Source organism: Grus americana, chromosome 5 (genome assembly GCF_028858705.1).
Source record: "Grus americana isolate bGruAme1 chromosome 5, bGruAme1.mat, whole genome shotgun sequence".
NCBI classification, from domain to species: domain Eukaryota; kingdom Metazoa; phylum Chordata; class Aves; order Gruiformes; family Gruidae; genus Grus; species Grus americana.
The window spans coordinates 64,744,246-64,765,571 of record NC_072856.1 but is presented as its reverse complement, the minus strand read 5'-3'; the positions used below and the strand labels follow the sequence as shown (position 1 = coordinate 64,765,571).

General features: G+C 49.7%; 1 protein-coding gene across 3 annotated transcripts in view; it reads left to right on the top strand.

Moving 5' to 3' along the window:
* The window catches only part of DAAM1 (dishevelled associated activator of morphogenesis 1), a 98,220-nt gene extending 77,657 nt beyond the window's left edge, over nucleotides 1–20,563 (top strand). For 2 of the 3 annotated variants that reach the window (XM_054827660.1, XM_054827661.1), the window contains exons 17-27: nucleotides 566–595; nucleotides 1,947–2,050; nucleotides 7,378–7,462; nucleotides 8,233–8,339; nucleotides 10,081–10,169; nucleotides 10,384–10,552; nucleotides 11,314–11,421; nucleotides 13,550–13,610; nucleotides 14,254–14,385; nucleotides 17,095–17,265; nucleotides 17,710–20,563. In XM_054827660.1, coding sequence (XP_054683635.1) covers nucleotides 566–595; nucleotides 1,947–2,050; nucleotides 7,378–7,462; nucleotides 8,233–8,339; nucleotides 10,081–10,169; nucleotides 10,384–10,552; nucleotides 11,314–11,421; nucleotides 13,550–13,610; nucleotides 14,254–14,385; nucleotides 17,095–17,265; nucleotides 17,710–17,919 — 1,266 coding nt within the window. In that variant the 3' untranslated portion in view covers nucleotides 17,920–20,563. The remainder of the gene's footprint in view (nucleotides 1–565; nucleotides 596–1,946; nucleotides 2,051–7,377; nucleotides 7,463–8,232; nucleotides 8,340–10,080; nucleotides 10,170–10,383; nucleotides 10,553–11,313; nucleotides 11,422–13,549; nucleotides 13,611–14,253; nucleotides 14,386–17,094; nucleotides 17,266–17,709) is intronic. The other variant, XM_054827662.1, reaches the window with a different exon arrangement.
* The last annotated feature ends 763 nt before the right edge of the window (nucleotides 20,564–21,326 follow it).

The window sequence follows — 21,326 nt, the reverse complement described above, 5'->3', positions numbered from 1 at the left end:
GGAGAAGTCAAGGGGAAACGGGTTGCCATGGCAAATGGTAAAGTTTTGCTGCGGCCAGATTTGCTCCAGGATGAGCCTCTCGTTATTTCCACTTGAAAGCCGTGTTTTTCCTGGCAGCCACGTTGGCATTTCAGTCCCTCAGATTTACAAAAACTAGCAATTTTCTTCCCCAGCACGGCGGGCTGAGCGGTGCTGTGCCTTTGGGCCAGCGCTCGCCGAGCCTCGCGCAGAGCAGTGGCAGAGTTTGGCCAGCGTCCTCCCACCTCGTCCCGTGTCCCCTCCCCACCTCCTTGTACACCAGTGCCTTGACCTGATCCATTCATGGAGCCGCCTCTCCCTCTCCCATCAGCCCTCCCCTTCTGCGCATCCTTTAACCCTCACCACATTTTCATGTGCATCCCCCCGTATTTCGGTGCCAGCAGACCCTGAGTGCCCCCCTGTGCTGCCGAACCCCCCCGTGCTGCACCATCCCCTTGACTATGCTTCGAATCCTTTTGGTTTCGCTGAGATCACTGAACTGCATGTGTTTTTACTGCCTTTTTCCATGCTTCTGCTATGGCCATAGGACTTCTTTGTGAACGGTAACTCCAGACAGGTAAGCGAGCATCCGCAGGAGCCCGGTGCCTGCGAGCAGCAAGGGCAGGGCGAGCGTGGGGCTGGGGACGTGGGAGAAGCGTGCAGTGCTGCGGGGGGTTAACCTGCGGCGAAGTGGGGTTTAAATCGGAGAGGTACAAAGATCAGCAGGAGAGGCAGCTTGAAGGTTGATGCTGGGGAGGCTGGTAAGTACGAAGCTGCCCTCTCTGCTGTCTGGCCCGACACCGTAGCCAACGTCTGAGTCCAAGGGTTGAATTTTCAGATGAAGCTTAACACAGGGAAGCTCCTACCACTGCCTATTTTTTCTCGTCAAAACATGGAAATAAATAAACTCCTGTCTGTGGGTTGAAGCTCTCTGTTTCATCACGGTCAGAGCAGGCAAGGCACACGAGAGGAACAGCTGTCCCGGCAGCTTCCTGTTTCTCATAGCTGGGTAGGGTTTTTTCATTCAAACAAGAAAAAGAGTAAAAAATGGGAACTTCTGTGCTTACTCTCAACCCGTGCAGTGGCTGTATGCCAGGTCTCCTACACTCACAGACGTTTAGTGCGGATCTGCAGCGCGTGGTACCTTGCAGCTCCAGGTTGTGTACTTTCCAGAAGGATTGAATAGCGGCTTTTAATTGATTAACCTTACTAAAACATGCGATATGGTAAATTAAAACTGGGGCAACGTGAACCCCTTGGGCAACCCTGCAAGATTGCTGTACGTAGATCTGCCCATTCACCCACAACCGCAATTTGGTATATTGTGACTCATTTGAAGGTAACATATTTAAGCAGCTTAGGAGATGTAGGTGCTTATGCAACACCAGTTCCTGCTTTCAAATCCCTTATTTGGGGAGAATTTCCCTGAAAGAGCACCAAATGCTGCAGGTTGTGTTTGCAAGTCCGGTAGCTTGTATTGGTTAGCTTGCTCAGGAGGACTGATGCGTGAAGGGCGACTGCAGATGTTTGGAGCGGGGGTGAAGAACAAGAGTGATGCTGAGTGTGTGCAGCAGCCCGTAATGAAATATTTCATGTGCGGATTTAATGAAGTATCACAAATATGCGTGCTAAGAAAGCCCAGCTTTATTTATTCATCAGTGCCTGTGTGTTTGCAGATTCTTAAATCTTCCTTGTCTGAGAAAATATTTACATTTCTAACCAGTGGCTTCAAAGCCAGCTCTGGTTTATGAAGCAACTTACTGTGTTTCAGTTACGGGCGATGGGTTTTACCCGTAACCCGTGATGACACTCCTGATTAATGGGGGTCTGCTGTGTATCACGCTGCTATGTGCTGAGAGTACTAAATGTCTTTGCTTCTCCATGGCTTTTCTCCAGGCTTTATTTTTTTCCCCCTTGTTTTTTTGTAGAAGGAAGATGCTATCGATGACACCTTGAGTTCCCGGCATAAAGTCAAGGAGCTTTCAGTCATAGATGGCCGGAGAGCTCAGAACTGCAATATCCTCCTCTCCAGGTATGGTTAATACCTTCTCGCTGTCTGGGGAGCTGGGGGGGTGCTTGATACCCTGCCCTGGGCTCAGGGGGTTGCTCCTTATCCCCGCGGGGGTTTTAATGACAAGAGCCAGCACGGGAGGAGAGCCAGCGACACCTGAACCCAGCTATAGCCTTACACCGTTCATGGCGGGGTGGCACGGCGGGGAGATGCGATTAACTGGGTACGGGGCAATTCGGTGTCCCTGGAAAGCCCCAGAGCCTTTACAGGGGATGGGAGGGGGGCTGGTTTCACCTCTTATCTTACTCAGCCTGGGTTTTGTTTGCTCTTTGATGATGGTTGAAGAAGGTCTCTGTTAGGCTGGGGAAAGCGCTGGGTATCGGCAGGGTGCAGGGAGCGTAACTTGGCCAGGGCTGGCTGCTGGTGCGGGTGTCCTGTGCCACATCTGCGTTTCGGGAAGGGGACGTCCCCCTCACAGCTGCCCAGCCCCGCTGGATGACAGCCGCCTGCTCACCCCTCGTGAGGCAGGCTCAACCCTGCCCTGCTACCAGCAATTTAATCCCATCCCCAGCTTGCTGCCAAGAGGATAAAAAGAGCCTTTTTTTGGCAAGATAAACTACACCAATAAGATTGACTTCTGAGAAAGGAGAAGCCAGGCTGCGGTGGTCTGAAAAGATCAACCATCAGTGTAGCTACTTGGAAAAAAAACCACGCAAACAGCAGTAGAAAATGCCACTTGTTTCTGACTCACCCAGAAAAAATATAATCCAATAGCAGTAAAATATAGCTCCATTCAGAAATGTTTGCTCCGCTGCCTGGAAGTGCAGAAGCTTTTGTGCCACTCAGGTCCGGCCAGGATGGAGCAGCATCGCTGGCAGGTTGGGCTTGCAGCCGTGGCGCCCAAATTCTGTGTTTTCCCAGACCATGGATCGGCAGAGCCGGTGCCTCGCCTGGGCAGCCCAGCTGGTTTCCTTCCCTGGAAAGCATGCAGAGGCTGATGCCCGCAAAAAAAACCCCTCTGGGCAAGTAACTCACAGTCCTTGGAGCTTCTTCAAGCTCTCCTGAAGGTGGTCCACAGCCCTGTGGGCAGCGGGAGTGATGAGTGCAGTGAGCTGCATGCCACGGTGTTCGGTGGTAAAATTGCTGTGTTTATGGCCATTTCTGCTCTGGGTTGCTTCTGGGGATTTTCATGCTTCCTAGCTGTCCAAATAAAAAGGATGACGATGAAAGCGGAGTTTCAAGCAGCAGGCGAATGAGTACGTCTATGTCAGCCAGCTATTAGCAAGTAAAGCGATGGGATTTGGGGCACTGGCTGGGCTGCCTCCCGGCGTACTTAGGCTGAGCAGTCAGTGTGGGTTTAGGTGTAATTCAGCCAGAGGTTTAAGCGTATAATAGAAAGTTAAGAATGCAAATAGCCCCTTCGGTGGGAAAGGGAGCTACTCAAGCAATTCAAAGGCATCTTGCCTGCCTTACTGAGTAAAGGTCTTAATTTCATCTCACCAGCAAATCTTTCTCTTCCAAGAAAGTGATGGCTGGAAATGAGTTGCCAGTAATTAATCCAACAAAAATGACAAGACGGGGGCTGCTGCCTGTATGCCCTCCCCTTTGGGTCATTTCCTAGTGGAGAAGTGGGATCAGACCTGCCTTGCAGGGTGGTTTCCAGGACTCTCATATGGCTTTTTCTGCACACATCCTGCATCATGGGAGTCCTGCGGGGCTGAGCAGCTCCGGGCGAGCAGCGACTTGTGGCAGCTGCTGCTTTGGACATGCCTTGGGGTTTGTCCTGTGGTGCTCCCAGGGATGCCCTGGCAGAGGGGCCAGCCAGGCAGGGCATTTCTCTAGCACTGCAGCAGCAGCTAAATCTGCTCCTTCCCCCATTTTTGCAAGGGACCACCACTGAGTTTCTCTCGCTAAGATCCCTCTGGGCGATTTACTCTTGATGCCAAGCGACTAAAAGGAAGGGCAGTGTCAGGATGAAGCCCAAATATTCTGCTGGCTCCCAAGGGCCTGTGTAGGCTCAGGTCCAGCCAGACTCCGTATGACCTTGGGCAAACCCTTTCATCTCTGCCCGCCCCAGTTGCCCGTCCCTAAGCTGAGCAGAGCAGCACCTCCCTGGCCCCGGTGTTGCAAAGGGCTTGGCTTAACCTGGTCTCGCAGGGTGACTCGCTGCAGCCGGGCTGCTGCTCTCCCGCCTTCCTCGCGCAACCACGATGGGGACGAGCACACTTTCACATGCGAAAGGACCTGCAAGCCTGGCCCCTGATTTAGCCCAGACGTTTGTAAGCTCACCAGGCATTGTCTGGCTTGCAGTGTGGAAAGATTACAGCCAGCGAGATACTTTATCTCTCTCTGTAGATTTATTTTTTTGCCTGCTTCCCTTGCTTTGGGAGAAATTACTGCACAGTGAGATCACTGGATTTTCCTCTGGCTTGTAATGCAGCACAAGAATATTTTTAACATTTGCTTTTTCTGGGTTTTTGGAGAACGCTTGCTGAGGTCAGCACATTATCGGGTCTTCCTCGACAAACCCACTGTGTCCTTGCTTTTGCTCCCTGTGTATGTATGTGTATTTTTAGTGCTGCTTTCTGCAAGATGCAAATCAAGCCCTTGCTCCATCGCTTTCTGCCTGCGCTGGCGGTGAATGGCTCGTTTGATTCCTCTCTCCGGCGAGGCAGCATGGAGCATTTTTCTCGAATGAATGTGGCTTTTCAAGAGGGTGCGTCCCTTTACCGGCGGAATTTGTTTTTCCCCTTCACACTTATTACGTCCTCCGCAGGACTCTACAAAAGCCACGCAAAATAGCCCCGCGCTCGTCAGGCTGGCGAGCTGTCACTTTGCATCGGCAGGCTGCTGGCTTTAAATCCCTGTGACAGCAAGTCCTGTGACCCCGTTCCTCTCAGACGGCTCGCATTCGACAGCTGCTGCCAACAATGATAATTATTGTGGTTATAGATAAGCTTCTAGCTTTCACTGGCCCCTTTCCCATCAAATTGTCTGAGAAGCTGTTTTCTTCTGGCGCCCCGCGCTTGCTCTCTGCCGATGCCGGGGCAGGCTCTTGTTCTTGGCAGCAAAACCTTGGGGTTTTGATGATTCCTGAGAAAAGTTTTTTCAGCCTCTTTTTTTAAAATATATTCTATTATTGACTTTGTTTTTAATAAGCAGGGCTTACAAAAGTCACCCTCATCTTTCACCGCCCTCCTGGAGATGATCATGGTGGAAAGTGTCCATTTTAGGTGTTCACTTTGACTTTGGATGAGGGGTGGCTGCCTACCTGCCCCCTTCTCCCAGGAGCATTTTTGCCTCCCAGGGATTCCCCCAAATGTCCAAATCCAGCCAGTGTCTGCTTTTCACCAGGGTGGGGACCGATGTGACATTTGTTGGCAGCCTGAGCTCTTGTGTTGCTGCTTGGGTGTAAAAAGAGTCCTCTTGCAGCTTCATATCCCACCTCGGGTCGTGTCCGTCCCATATGGGACAGGTAGGGTGTCTACAGGACACGGCTGCTCGTCACTGCAAGCATCAGAGGGGACATTTTCCATGGATCTTGGGTTTGCTCCTTGTGGAGCAGCCTAGCAATTGTCCTGGCCACTGCTCAGCGCAACCTTCGTGCTTCCTCCTCTGGCTGAGGTGAGATTTTAACTCACTCCTCGTTTAACAAACTCTTTCTTGGGGTGCTGCCTCAAGCAGGAGGTGAGAGAGGACTGGGTACGAGATGAAAAACATGAACTCAAAAGGAACAAATATGTACTTGCCAGGTCTGTAAGATCCACCAGCCTTAATAAAGCTAATCCTTCACTTTCAGTCTTGAGCAAAAGATGTCAAGCTAAACCAAACCCTTTCTAGCCTGGTCTTAGAGACCAGCACCTTCCTGCTTCAGCTTCATCTTCCAAAAGCCAGCTCCACAGTCTCAGTCTGCTCCCTGAAGAGATGCAAGGATGAAAATACCTTCCTCTTAATTAGTTGGAGTGATCAAGTCAGCTCCCAATCTTCTTTTTGATCTGCTGATCAGGTTGACTTCGCAGGTCTCACATCCTGCCGTAGGGTGTGTTTCTGGTTTCAGCTCATTCCTTTGAGCCACATCCAGTGTTTCAGCATCCCTTGGCAGTGCTGATCACTGAGACTGGGGTGATAGGTTTCCTCCAAGCCCACAAACAGGTCTTTTCCTTGCATGCAATAACAGGGGACTTTTTTTTTTTAAACTTATCTATTACAATGGCTTTAACCATCACTGCAAGCTGGGCAAGGGATAGGATGTTGGCAGACAGAGTTGCAGGAGTTTCTGGGGTTTCCCTCTTTTGCATTTAGATTATTTTATCAACTGCAGTGCAAAAACATGAAGAAAAGTATGTGTGGTTTTGCAGTCAAAGTCCTTGCAGGGAGCAGTCATGGGGAGTGCTGCAGACGTATTAAACTGTAATTAATAGGTGCTCTAGCCCAGGAGGAGCTGAGGGCGTCTTTCTATGTATTGCCTCAGCTCAGTGCAGGCTGCTGTCGAATAAACCACTGCCAGGGAACACCAACCTGCTGTTGCTTGCTGTGATACAATGGTCTGTGGTTTTAGAAATCTCCAATTTGAGGCCACATCTTCCTGTTACGTGAAGTGGAGGAAGAAAAAAGCAGGCGGGGGGGGACCTGGTTTCCAACTGGTTACACTTCGAAGCACGTTGAATCCCCACCCCTCCAAAAAAAAACCTGATGGGTTTCCTGGGATGCTCAACATCCATTTCTCCAAATTTGGGATTTCTTTTTCTTCTTAGATGGAGACTCCAACCAAAGGCAGCTGGGAGGGGTGGGAGAGGCAATGTTCAGCACAAAGAAAAGCAGCGGAAGTTGGCTGAATTTTCCTTAGGGGTTGTGGCGATGGGTTCAGGAGCAGTGCTGAGCTGCGCTCCTGAGCCCGGGCTGGGCTGTGCTGCAGACGGGGAGCGTGACCGCCACTGGTCCCGTGGCCCTCAGGGATGCCGGCGCTGCAGGAACAGCATTTTTGTGTGCGAGAGTTAGATGTAAAAGTTACTTATTTTTAATACATGTATAATACACTACTTAGAATACTTATATACAATGCTATAAAATAGGGGATGGTAGCTGTGGTGTGGGGAGAGGGAATTGGCCGGCGGGGTTTGACACCCGCCCCCATTCACAGCGGGGCTGCTCTGTGCCGTGCCTTGGCAGAGCACGGTCCTACCGCGTTTCTCGCACATCCTTCTTCATAACACGCTGTATAGTGTTATTTGCGATGCTGCTGCTGGCCAGGAGTTAAGCTGTTCATGTCACACGAGTGTGGAGGAAACGCTCCTCAGCTCTGTGATTGCTGGGCTGGGAATAACTCTCCTTCCCCCTCCACCTCCCAGGCTGAAACTCTCGAACGAGGAGATCAAACGAGCAATTTTGACGATGGACGAGCAGGAGGACCTCCCGAAAGACATGCTGGAGCAGGTGGGCAACATGTCTCGTGCTCCTTTGTGGTTGCCTCATGCTGAGACCACGCTGTGCAAGGTGCTCGGGACAAAACCATGGCTTTGAGAAGTGTGTCAGGGCCCCAAATTATTTACCAACCGCATGTTGAAAAACCACCCAAGTGGGCTGGAGCAGCAGGAAAGCATCTTGGTCGTAACATCGGCACTGGGAGCAGAATGGCCTCCACGTACCATGCCTGTACTCGAATCTGCCCTGGGACCCCAAGGCTGAGCCAGGTGCCCATTTTGTGACTGCGGCGTGAAGTTCGTGCTCGGTGGGTTTTTATTTTTGAAAGCTTGTTCAGCATTTTTGCAGTCCTCAAAAAGGGAATCCCATTTTTCACCCCCTCTGAATCCCTTTGGAAGCATTTCCTTAAAACTGAGCTGGTAATTGCACTTTCAGCAGAGACATGGGAGGATTCATTGCACAAAATTTCCACCTGCAAATAGGTAGAGTTGCAGCAAATGAGAGTCCCTCAGATCTCCTCTGGCAGACTTCATGTCAAAACCTCCTTGGAGCAGACATAGTACATCTGTTGTAAAACCAGAGTGATGGCAGGGCAGAACCAAGAGTCACTAATGTGATGGCGTAATAGGAGGGAGGTCACAATAACTCTTACTTCATATGTGCCTTGGGGTCGCTTTCTGTACATACTGAAAGGTAGTAGATTCAAGCGACTAAATCACCATTTTGCTCCTGACAAACTGTGCATGGCCCTCATGTCCACCAGTGTGCTTTCCCTTGTTTAGCTCCTGAAGTTTGTTCCTGAAAAGGGTGACATTGACCTGCTGGAAGAGCATAAGCACGAGCTGGACCGCATGGCCAAGGCTGACCGGTTCCTCTTTGAAATGAGCAGGTTGGTGGCCCAGGGGACACGTGTTTTGGCCAGTGCCTGCACGGGCTGGTCACGATGTGGCTGTTTCATGGAGCCTGGTTGGGAAATAACCCCTGCTTACTGTTTTTCACATCAAGAAATGAGTTGGCCAAAGGGATGGGAGGGCAAGCAAGGTGCTCCCACCCACTGGGACTGCTCGTGATGCTGTGCTCCTAAAATCAGGGTTGTGCATCCCAGACAAGCAGCAGCTGGACGGAACTGGGGGGCAGGGATGGGGAGATGGATCCTCTGGAGAGAGGACTTGGCTTCCCAGGTCATGTCCCAACACATTTCCCCTCATTTGGGGAAGAAAAGCTCAGTCTGGCACAACTCTGAAAGACTCCATCATCTGGATCATGGTCCAGGTGCTGTTTTAACGGTAATGCAATACTCCTTTCCTCTTCACACAAACATACCTAATAAATACTCAAGAGTGATGTATGTAAATTTTGCCCTGCTGTGTAGATGAATGCCACTCCTCACCTCACAATGACTTGTCCCTGGGGCTCCTGAGAATCCATGAGACGGAAAGGAAATGTCATTTCTTCCTGCTCCTGGTAGCAATCATTTAAGGCTTAGAACTCTTCAGGGATGAATAACCTTATCTTTTGCATGCACATCCTCTATAGAGGTGGTGGGTTAAAATCTTGAAGCTCCTTATTTAAATCCAACTGAGTATTGAGCTCTTTGAATTTCTTAGCTGAACTTCAAGCAAGTCACTTGTTTGCAAAGTCAGTGAGTTTTACAATTGAGATTGTACTGGGAGATCAAAAATAGAAACGCTCCTGTCCTCCTTGAGAAATGTGTCAATGAGCACCAGGGCAATGCACCGTGTAGTTGCTGAGTGTCAAAGACAGGCAGGATGGAGCTGTGAAGTTCAGACCTGAGCCCTCAGGGTTGGAAGATGCTCAGAATTAGCTTTCGTATCGGAGGTCACCTTTCTTCTTCACAGTGTCTCACCCAAGTATTGCTCCCATGCCTTCATCTTTTGGAAGGCACAACATGCTGATGCAAATATTTCCCTTGATATCTGACACGGCTTTTTAATTTGCCCTGTGGTCTGTAACGGAGTGTGATGTCTTTGTCACCTCTGATTAGTACAACGACAGCGTAGCCCATGGCCTTGTCTGTGAGCACATCTCCCGTGGGTCCTTGGTCCAAATGACTCAAATCAGACTGCCATTTGCATACAAGTGAGATCTTGTTTAGCTTAAATACAACTGACATGAGCACAGCCATCCCTAACTTGCCCAGGAAAGGGCTGGATTAGGCTGTGTTGGTGGCTTTCCAGCCCAGGCCATCATTTTGAGGATCTGAAGGTGCAGTTTTGTTAGTGCTGGCAGTTGGTGTGCCTGTGTCCAGCCGCAGCTCATCACAAAGCCAATGGTAGCCCAGACCTCATCAGCATCTTTGCTAAGGAGTGGTCGTAAATGAACTGTTTGTTCATAGCAATAAGGTGTAAAAATGCACTTATTGAGCCTGCTGAGTTAAGGATAGGCTTAAGCATGTGCTGAAGAGCCCACCTGGATCCACCCCAGGACAGCTGTAGTTTCAGTTGTCATTTTTTCCCATCCCAGCATAGTTTCAGGGAGAAATGCAGTCATTATTTTTTAATCACCATGGGTCAAGCGAGCTTTGTTAGCACAGCTGCGAGCAGCAGAGCAACTGAGCTCTGCCTGGAGCAAGCAAAGCTCAACCTGCACCTCTTTTTTTTTTTTTCCAGGATAAACCATTATCAGCAAAGGTTGCAGTCCCTCTACTTCAAGAAGAAGTTTGCAGAGAGAGTTGCAGAAGTCAAACCCAAGGTGGAAGGCAAGTGGCCAGACCTGCTAAGGTCCCTAAGGGGCTCCATGCTGGCACGAGGAGTGTTCATAGGAAGAGCATCCCTCTGTGGAGGTTGCAGTGATCAGGGGAAGGGAGGGAGCTGGTGGCCACTCTTTGGCCATAGGGACACTGAAGGGGTTGCTGCAAGGGCCCGGTGTGCTGTTGGGGCAGGGGGTAATGTCCCACACCTCTCTGCTTTCAGCCATCCGTGCCGGCTCCAAGGCAGTGCTGCAGAGCAGCAGCCTCCAGCAGCTGCTGGAGGTGGTCCTGGCCTTCGGGAACTACATGAACAAAGGCCAGAGGGGCAACGCCTTCGGGTTTAAGATCTCCAGCCTCAACAAGATCGCGGACACCAAGTCCAGCATTGACAAGTGAGCAGCCTCTGCTCTTGTTCTCGGTAGTGTCCATGGTCCCCGGGATGCTGGGGGAATGGAGGGATCGTTAGTGTTGCCTCTGGGACATGGGTAGGTGGGAGCAGTCCCCTGCCTCCTGCCACCCCATCTGGCACATCCAGTGATGCAGGCATCCATTTTTGGAGCAGGACAGATTTCAAGGGAAGTCAAGCTGCAGATCAGCATGAGGATCAACAAGGGCTTTCCTTCCTGGGCTGGCTAAACGGCAGCCAAGACTGATTGGGAGCATCATCCTCCAAATGCTTTTTTCCCACTTTGAGAAGCCAAGAGCCATCATGCTGTGGCTCAGTGGCTGGAGGAGGGATCCCAGGGGTTCCTCTCCACAGGAACGCCCTCTACAGCCCCCCCAAGCTGCCACAGCCATCTCCTGGTTTGCTCTTCCCTGCAGAGCTCTGTGCACAGGGCAAGAGGAGCTGGGTCAGATCTCAAACCTGCCTGGTCTCATCCATCAGTAAAGACAGTGGAGGACGGGAGGAGTGATACGTCACCTCCCCATGGTCCCTCCTGTGGAGAGCTCTTGCTTGCAGGAACCGGGCTGCTCTGCACTGTGGCTGTGCATGCGACAGACCCATCCCATGTCCCCAGATCTCCAGCGAGCAGCATCCTTGCAGAAATCCCAAAATAGTTCATTACCAGGTTGGGATTTAACCAGGGTTTTTGACTGAGCTCTCAGATCCCCATGGTGCCGCCACGCTGACCTCGCTGCTCCTCTCTCCTAGGAACATCACCCTTCTGCACTATCTCATCACCATCGTTGAAAAGAAATATCCCAAAGTCCTCCGCCTGCACGAGGAGCTGCGAGACATCTCGCAGGCAGCCAAAGTCAAGTAAGCAGGGATTTAGGCGGTGCTTAGGGAGTGCCAGGAGTGCCTCTCCCCTCGCTTCAGCCTGCCTTTCCATGTCACCCTTCCCTGCTCACACTCCTGGCCAGATCCTGGGCGCCAGGCTGGGCCCTGTGCTATAGCCATGCTGGCCCGAGGGCAGCCCAGGAGGCAGGAGCAAACATCATCACCGGGTGGCTTTAAATCTCAGCCCTTGCAGCAAAAGGCTGCGAGCTTCCAGCCGTGAGGGAGGAGAGCTGCTTGGAGCAGCCGTTTCCTGTTGTTATCTCACCGCAGAAGCATTTAATTAATTTCTAATGGTACGTTAAGTAATCCGGGAGGAAGCGGTTGCGGTGTGGCTGCAGATAAAGGGCAGCTGTTTATCTGCATGCGGTGGGGAGGCTTTGCCTGCAGCACGGGCAGGAGCAGGCAGCAGTGCGAGGGGCTCACCTGCCTCCAGGTCCTGCCTGGCCCTCGTTTCACCACCAACATGGAGTTTCTGGTGTTTGCAACGAGCTTTTAAACCCTGCCCGCCTCCCAGTGACCTGTTCGGAGCAGGCTGCCGCCGTCTTTGCCGGCGGAGGCCCCCATTCAGCAAAGCCCTTAAATACGTGCTGAACTTTTAAGCGCAGGAGGAATCTGCTGTTGCGCTGCAAAGCCCTGAGGTATGTGCCGAAGTCCCTCTGAAATCAATGAGGCTGTTTTGGTTTTAAAGTTCAGCGGGAGCTTACAGGCTTTGTTGCTTCAGGACGTGAGCAGCAAAGATCACAGGTTTCTGCAGCCAGCATGCGTTCGTGTTAGCCGTGGACATGAAAAGAGCCTGAAACGGCACCTTTTTAGAGAGGATGGCAAATACACACAGAGTTTACGGCAGCTCAAAGGTCTTTCAGGTTTTTAAAGTGCTCTTGAGCAATAGTGGCTTCCCCGCAGTAGATCTGTAATGTGCAAAGCAAGCATCCTCGTGTTTAAAATGTAAAATAATCGTCAGCCATAGGGATTAAACAAAGTGACAGGACAAATCTCGGCGTGCGAGGAGGAGTGTGTGACACTGCTCTCGTAGGCATTGGCTGAGAACGTGGATGAGCAAGGAACGCTCCTCGCCGGTGAAGGCTCTGGCTTTCTCATGCTTGTGTATCTGCAGCTGTTGTACAGATACACGTATGGGAAAGAAAATGTCTGCGTAGAGGGTTTTTCCCCCCCCTCCTAAACTTTATCATTTTGCTCTAAACCGGACACCATATGTAATATTTGGGTTTGGTCCAATCTAGAGTGAAACCAAAAAGTTTCTAAAGCTCTGGAAAACCCTAAATTCCCCCCAGCCCTGCAGCTGTGAAGCAAAATTGCCGCCTCTGTCAATCCCACCGCTAGTAATGAACTGCTGGAGCACAGGGCTCCCAAAACTGCATTTTCCCAGACTAAACCTGCCAGGAACGCTTGCCCCATGACCTGACGTCAGCGTTTCCAGGGACCCCAGCCCTAGGACAGACACCCCTGGAAAGACGTCAAGCCTGTGGTCATCAAGTCTTTGTGAGAAAGCTTCCCCTCAGATGTAGTGGTAGAAACCCGTAAGCACTTGAACTCGAAGCTCATCGGGTGCTTTAGCCTTGTGTAAACAAAGTCGGCGCCAGATGTGATGATATATTTTTATTTCTCTATATTTGGGTCGTCTCCCTTTATGAAAGCCTTGCTGCTAGGAAGGATGCTTTGTGTGGCATTTACCTAACCATGGTACCCTGAAAAACTGTCCACTGTGCACTGGGACAAGCCTGTCTTCTGCTGGCCCTCAAAAAGGGAAGAGAAATCTGTGCCCGGCAAGGCCCTCTCCTGAGCTCACCTTTTGCTTGGGGAGGTCTGGAGGCTGCTGAGCTTGCTAAGCCTGCACAGTCCCCTTGATTAAAAATACAGAAAAGTGCTTTGCTTTAAAACAAGCAACTGCAGCCACTTTGAGATAAGCAGCTGTCCCAGCTTAGAGGCTGTCAGCCCAATTTGCTGCTCCAGGCATGCTGCTCTGCAAACAGGAGGCAATGTGTGCAGTGCTGGGGTCTTTTCGGTGGAAAAACACGGTCGAATTGGTCAGAGAGCTGTAGAATTTGCTGGGGAAGGCTGAAAATTAACATCCTGCCGTTTCCAACAGCATGACTGAGCTGGAGAAAGAAATAAACACTCTGAGGAGCGGCCTGAGAGCGGTGGAGACTGTAAGTATTATTTAAATCAAATATAGTCCAGCCTGGCTCAGAGCACCACGGCATCCCTCCTTAGGGAGGCAGGCGAGGGAGCTCCCAGCAAAGCTGCTTTTATCTCACATCCTGGAGATCTGTTTGTCTTTCCTTCCTGCCTTGCACGTGCGCCTGTCCTCTTAGGGCTGTTTTGGCACCGAAGGTACCTTGTGTGGTTAGACACGTGCGTGGTTTGTATCTAATACGCCAAGGGATGCTGAGTAAGTCTGGTGACGATGTCCGGGGAGGACCTGTGATGTGCCGAGGGGTCTCCCTTTGGCTGTAAAACCACAGAGGGCTGGGGCTGGGGAGCGCTTCTGCAGCCTGGCTGGAGTGGTGGTGAAATGGTGGAGATATCCCGAAGGACTCGCTGTCTTGCTAAATTACGCTGCTTCCATGATCTTTTTGGCAGGATTGGGCCTTAAAAGCGTACTGCAGTCATGATACTGTAAAACAGGGTAATCGTGGCCTCGCGCACGGCAGGAGGGAGCAGCGGTGGCGGTGCAGCCGGTACCTGTGGCACTGACGCAGGCACGCACCCAGCAGCACTAACGGAGGCCAATGGTATTTGTGTCCCTCATCAGCCAGGGCCTGACCAGATTTACATTTTTTTCCTCCAAAGGAGCTGGACTTCCAGAAGTCTCAGGTTCAGCAAACAGGTGACAAGTTTGTGTCTGTCGTCAGCCAGTTCATCACATTAGCCAGCTTCAGCTTCTCAGACATTGAAGATCTTCTGATGGAAGCGAAAGAGCTGGTAAGGTCACCAATGTCCTTGAGATCTGGGTAGTGTTTCAGCCTTTCCTCCAGCCAACAGGGGAGGGAAGGTCCTGACCTTCCCAGAGCACATGGTCTGTGTTAAAATCTCAGATACGTCCCCCACAAGATCATGCAAGTGTCCTGCTGAGACCCTGACAAGAGAAAGATGCTGGCTTGCTGTTCATGGTTTGTCTGCAGTGGGTGGGTGGTACATCCCTGTCTGTCCCCAGGGCTTTTTTCCTGCTCCACAACCCAACATGCCAGGGGATCACAGGTCAGGCCAACAGACTGTTTCTGGGACACAAGATGTGCTCTAGAAAGCCGTGAGATACCTGTCTATCTTTTGGAAGTGCAAGGCAGGGGCTAGTCATGGAAGAGTTGTGTCCATCAGCGGGGGAGATGATAGGTCATTTGGGAGGATCTGAGTTTTGGTGGAGAGCTTTCACTCAAGCCTAGAGGGCTTGCTTTGCTTTCTGTGTCTTAAAATGGAAGTATCCCAGATTTGGTGGCTTTAGAGTTAGGAGTGTGGCAGCTGGGGCATCTTGGCCAATGAAGGCTGAAAGCAGGCTGTTCTCTCTGGTGTTGATGTAAGAGGAGGAAAAGATGCAACCAGGTCTTCAGGCTGGGCATGAGATCTCCCAGAGGTTGACAGAGACATCTCAGGCTGCCCGAGTGACCCCACTTCTATAGGGCAAAATAACATCCAATGTGTAACTTCGACCTGAGACCTGCGCAGCTCTTCTCTCCAGAGAAGAGAGAGAGGAGCTTGGTGACATGAATTGAGGCCAACTTCAGACATGGTTAGAGAAGCTACTTAAAAGGCTTGCCTTCCTCTGAGTAATGCCTTGGTGAGTGCTTTGCAGCCACGTGCAATGATCTCTTGCCACATTGTCCTTTTCTCCCTACCAGGCTGGTTTAAATCACAGCAAAGGGGTGGCCATTGGCTGACATCTGTGATTCCCAAGCAGTTTTTGCTTCCCCTCTTTCAGCAAAGGGGCACACAGCTGGTTTCCATTTCCTCCAAGAACAGTCCTCCAGTATCTCCTCCTTGGCTGGCCTTCATCTCGATTGAAGTGGCAGGGAGATAGTCCAGCACAAGCCCTTTTAGAAGTCCCATCCTTGTCCCACTGCATGAGCTACCTCTCTAAAGACAGAAGTTACCAAGTGTCACCACCTCCTTCTCCCTCATTGTACCAGTGTCCCATTGGCACTGTCCTTCAGACCATCCACCCATGCTTGAGCATTATGATCGACCATGGCCTTCCTGTGACCATGGCTAGCCCAGGCCACCCTTTTAAACTGTTGACAGTAATCTGTCAGATCTTGCCTGTAGTGAGTTAGGACTGTGGAGATGGTGACAAACACTGCAAACTATTGTCTTCTGCTGACTTGGCTGGATCTGGAGGAGAAGGTCTGGTTGTGATGCTCAGAGCCCATCGAAGTCCACTCTGAAGCAATGTACAGCTGTTCCCGTGGTTATTGGATAGGATGGGCTGTGCATCAGTTCTTTGCTTTTTAAACATGACCAGATTCAAATTGTGTTACTACTTTCTTTTAGGAAAGCAGAAACATCATTATTTTATAAACTTTATATCCTGTGAGGATAACATTTTCAGTCTTTCCCCCCACCAGAATCTCCTGTAACATGGCAGAGAATCAAGTATCTTGATGCAAATCAACAAGAATAACCTCAGTTATTTTGACTTATATAGTGGTACCTCTCAAATTCCTGCCTGCATCTTGAAGTGCTAAGTCTCTTAAGTAAACAAAGAAATAAAAATGCCCTAAATGTCTTTTGAAGAGCCTGGGGCACCCCTGCAAATAAAACTAAATCATACAGGCAGGCTTTAAAAATGTTCCTCTCGGTCTACCCAGCAAAATCAAAGCAACTAATAAATCTGTTTGTGCTTTGGCTTTGTTTTTCTTTTCTTTTAAGCGTGCTTATCTCCAGAACGTCCCATCACAATTTTAACAAACTTTCTGTGCACAAAGAGTCTCCTTCAAAACTGGAAGTGAGAACAAAGGATGTCAGTCCCAAGGATGACTTGTGGGTTCCTTGGGGACTGGGACACATCAGCAGATCGTGGATGTCCTGTCCTGACCTTTGCTACGGCCTCATTCGACTCCCTTACATTAACGGTGTGCAGACAGCATGAAAGGACGGAAAACTCCCTATTTCGCTACCCAGGGCTGTGCCGGAGCCTGGGCAGAAATGTCTTTTAGAAGTTTCACCAACACATTTGGTTTCAATAGCAAAGCATGTGGCAATGATAAATAATACCCCAAAAATACTTCAAAGAAAAACTTAAAAGTGCGAGTTTCCCTTCCCCTGCCGTGTTTACTATTAGTTTTATGTCTTCAGTCTTCGGTCCCACAATATTTTGCTTCCTTGTTTTTACTGCTGCTTAGTTAATAAAGTCGAGCTGAGGCAGGGCAGAGCCAGCGGCAAGAAGGGGTGGGGGGGGGATGTTTTAGGAGAGGGGGCTCGGGAGCGATCCAGGTCAGTTCTTACAGGGCATCAGGTAAAAAACATCAGATGATTTACTTCACGTTTAAGTCAAGGCTTGATGAAGCAAAGCCCTGCTCTCCGCCGTGGCTGCTGGAAGCGTTTCTCTCCGCTCCATCAGGTCCAAGTCTTCCCATGGGGGGTTTCACCTGTGTGGTGGGTGTCTCCAAGACTGACAGACCCCTGTCATCTCTTTCCCAGTTTTCCAAGGCTGTGAAGTACTTTGGAGAAGACACAGACAAAATGCAGCCCGATGAGTTCTTTGGCATCTTTGACCAGTTCCTTCAAGCTGTGACCGAGGCCAAGCAGGAGAATGAGAACATGAGGAGGAGAAAGGAGGAAGAGGAGCGCCGGGCACGCATGGAGGCACAGGTGAGCAGGCACCGGCGTCTGGCAGCACCCTCGGGGCACCCAGGGATGGCAATCTTGCCATGCTGTCCCTATGGTGGTCATGGTGGCACGGGGAGCACTGAAGACTGGGCAAGGAGCTTCTGTGCTCTTAGACCCACTGGCTTTTCACTGTTGATTGCTTAATTAACTAATGACCCTGGGTTGGTGAGATCTTGGAGCTAAAATGTGCAGCAGAGCAGATGCTGCCTGTGGGCTGCTGTGACCCACCAGCAGCAGCCGTGGGGCTGTGGACCTCGGCCCACGGGTTGTATCCATAACTATGACCAGCTCTCTTGAGCTAAGCACTGGGGTGGGAAATTGGTCTTGTTTCATGGGTTTGGGGGTCACCACATGTGTGTTGGGCACCCCCCACAACCACCTGCATGACGGTGAGACATCTCCTTTCCCCCCCACCATGGCACGTAGCTGAAGGAGCAGCGGGAGCGGGAGCGCAAAGCAAGGAAGGCAAAAGAGAGCGGAGAGGAAGGCGGCGAGTTTGACGACCTCGTCTCGGCCCTGCGCTCGGGCGAAGTCTTCGATAAGGACCTCTCCAAACTGAAGCGCAACCGCAAGCGCATCGCCAACCAGCTGGCCGACAGCAGCCGCGAGAGGCCCGTCACCAAGCTCAACTTCTGAAAAACAAACAACAAAACCCAACAAAAAAAGCGGGTTAGTCTTTTTGAAGTGGCTGGGGGGGGGGGGTTAATTCCCGTTATACTGCCTTGCGATTCAAAGCAAAACAGTGGCACGCTCTTTCTTCCCGCGGGCGAGTGTGTGTATGTATATACTGTGTATATAGTCAGGTCGGGGGTGCGGATGGAGATGCGCGGGCAGGCCACTTTGATGGGTGCCAGCACCACCTCCTCCCCTCCGAACCCCTCCGAAAAGTAGTTCTCATGCACAAGCACAATGCCGCGTCCGCGGAGCAAGAGAGGACCCAACCCAGAGACGCCAGCGGGTCCCCAAAGGCAATGGGAAGCCGCTCCCCACCGCTCTCCTGCTCGGACCCCTCCGGGCCGCTTGCGGGGGATGCCTTGCGCACAAGCCAAGCGGTTTAAAGAGGAAAAGAAAGAAACAAAGTTGACTGAACTTAATCTGGTTTTGGGGTTTGTTTTTTTTTTCTCATTGTCGTGATTATTCCTGAAAACTCGCACGTCCGTGCTTTCGTGCTGGTTCCTGAGCTCAGCGCCGCGGGCGCTCCCAGCGATGCTCTTCCCGTCATCCTTGGGAAACGCTCTTTTTCCTCTTACCGCCACCTTGCTAAAGGAAAAAGTTTACCCCAAAGTGCTTATCGCTCTAACGCCACACAGATGTATTTATACTTTTATAACGTTTTTATGGCCCAAGATGGTGGGAAAGGTCGGTTCTCGGAGGAGACGAAGAGCATAAACTTTTGCGTTGTAATTTTTATTCTTGCTTTCTGTTCAATGGGACAAACTGTATCCTCTGTCAAGGTGGGTCAGGACCGGGGGTCTCTGACGTACAAAGTGGCTGGTGCAAAACATGCCGGCTTTCACCCACCTTCTTTTCTTTTTCCTTTACCGGACACACAGAAGCAGCGATGCCAAGAAATGCTTGTTCTCTTAGCCAGGTCCTTTTTTGACTGGTTTGCTGTTTGTTGTCATTGCAAATTTGTAAGCAAAACTACCTGTCAAATGTCAGTCCAGAAAAAGACAAAAAAAAAAAAAATTAATAAAAATAATTCAGAGCTCTCAGGGAGTAATAATTTAAAGGTTTAGAAAATTAAGAATTGGAGAATAAAAAGTAACCACCATTAACATATTAACATTTCTATTATTAAATTATGCTGAGTATATAGAGGACTGTTACTTTTTACTTTTATTTATTTGTGGTGTGTTTTTTTAAGAAAAACAAAACCTTTTTATACCACCAATACTTTTGTGATCCTTTTTTTTTGTTTGTTTGTTCTTTTTCCTGTGGAGAGATGAGTTTGTCCCTGTTGCACTAGATATTAACACTATTTGAAATAAGGTTGGTTTTGTTTTTTTTTTTTTTGTCAGATAATCGGTATTACTGGTGGGGTATGGGATGTCAGTTAACTATATGTACTGTATAGCAAAAGTGCTGTTTAAACTAATTTGTATAAAAAAAATATGGTTCTAAGCACCTGAAGGCTGCGGCATCTGCGTGCTGAGTGAAAGCTGTGAAATCTCTCTCTAACCAGAATTGTCAAGAGCTGTGGTTTTACCATTTTGTTCTTTTCTTCATTGCAACTTTTGACGCACTGTAGATTTAAAAAAAAAAAAGAAAAAGAAAAGGAAAAAAAAAAAAGACTTTCTGAGTAGCATTTAAAGCAGTAATAAATAAGCAGGTAAGCGCAAAAAAAAGTCCAGCACCTCGTATCCAAGCAGCTGCAAAACCTGCAGATTATGTTCAAAGGTGGAGTTAAGCACTTTGCTTTAAGAAGGAGGGGGAAATAAAGACAAAAGGTAATGATAATACTATTCCTTAACTAAAGTGCCTCTATTTATATTTTTTATTTATGGCTGAAAAAATGGGGCTGATACAATTGAGGGAATGGACTTTGGGGGGAATTTAAAATATAAAAAAAAAGAAGAAAAAAAAAGGTTAAAAAAAAAAAAGTCTGGCCTCTGATGGTTTAAGGAATGGTTGGTCACACGTGTTTAATTCAAAAGGCGGTGGGACTTGGAAAGGGCAATTGCCTCCCGGGGTCCCTGGGTGCAGGGCTCGGCCACCAGCACCCACCCCTGGCTCCTGCCTCCGCGACCCCAGTGCCACATCAGGACCTTTCCTGACAGATTTCCTCTTGCCCTTCCAAACCTGTTTTGTGGTTATTTTTTTTTTATTATTATTTTATTTTATTGTTTTACAACGGCCTGGCTGTTGGGCTGAGTTTGCCATTTCTTTGTTTTCTTTCAAAAAAAAAAGAAAAAACGAAAAAAAATTATATCTTTATAAATAAATACGAAGGCTGTGTGCAGGTAATTCCATGTGCCATTGTCAAAAACTACTTTTAGATTGGTGCTGGTGTAAGTAGCCACTCTTTCTCTTGGGTGTGTATTTTAAAGATTTTTTTTTTTTTAATAATGCCAAAAAGGAAAAAAAAATAATAATTCCATAATAATTTGTAAACTGAAGTATATGTCTTGGACCTTATTAGCTTCGTAGTGACCAAGGTAGTCTGTTAGGTGCAAGGATGTTAGTAGTCTTAGCTAGCAGGAAATGCTGTGTAATGTTATGAGACTGTACATTTTCTAAGATGGCAATATGCAATAAAGAAAAATGATTTCGGTGAGTGTACATGGCAGGACCACGAGGTTTTTTTTTTTGGGGGGGGGGGGGAATGGGATGTTTGGAAATTGAGACAGTTGTTGAAGAAAAGGCCCTTGCTCTTTTTCGGGCATATTTGCAGTCATTGCTGGGCTCGGCTGATAACCCCACTTCACCGCTGTCCTGCACGCTGGGGTTTAGGCGGTTGGGGGCTTTTCCACCCTCCTGGCTCGCAGCATCCTCATGGTTGCCCGCTTCTGGGCTCTGAAATGCCCCCCAGCTAGCAGCCCCATTCACATCTCCCCGCTGCGTTGTTGGTAATGCCCATTCCCACCTTGGTGACCAGCTTTTCCAGGAGCCTGCATTGAGGCAGCCGCCGGTTTTGCATCGCAGGATCGGATCGTCTCCCTTTCTCCAGCTGACAGAGCCGAGATGGTGCTGGCTGGGGTGGCCAACGTGCCTCTAGCAAGCTGGTATAGAGACACCAGAGATGTTTTCTTGGCAGTAACCCAAATCCCTCTTGGCCTATTCACGCTCACCATTGCCTTTCCCACACACCTTTCCATCTGGGCTCTGTGTTATTTTTCTTCTTTTTCCAAACTCTTTGCATTGAGCGACCTTTGCAGCACCCAGCATCCCCAGACCCCACTGTAGTGACAGGAGCACCCGCATCGTGCTCAGACCCATAAGCTTCCCCCTTCGATCAGGGCTTTCCCCAGTATAACCAGTAAGCCGGCACTGAGCCAGCACAGATGGAACATCTAACACATCCCTGGGCTTGTTGGGTCTTC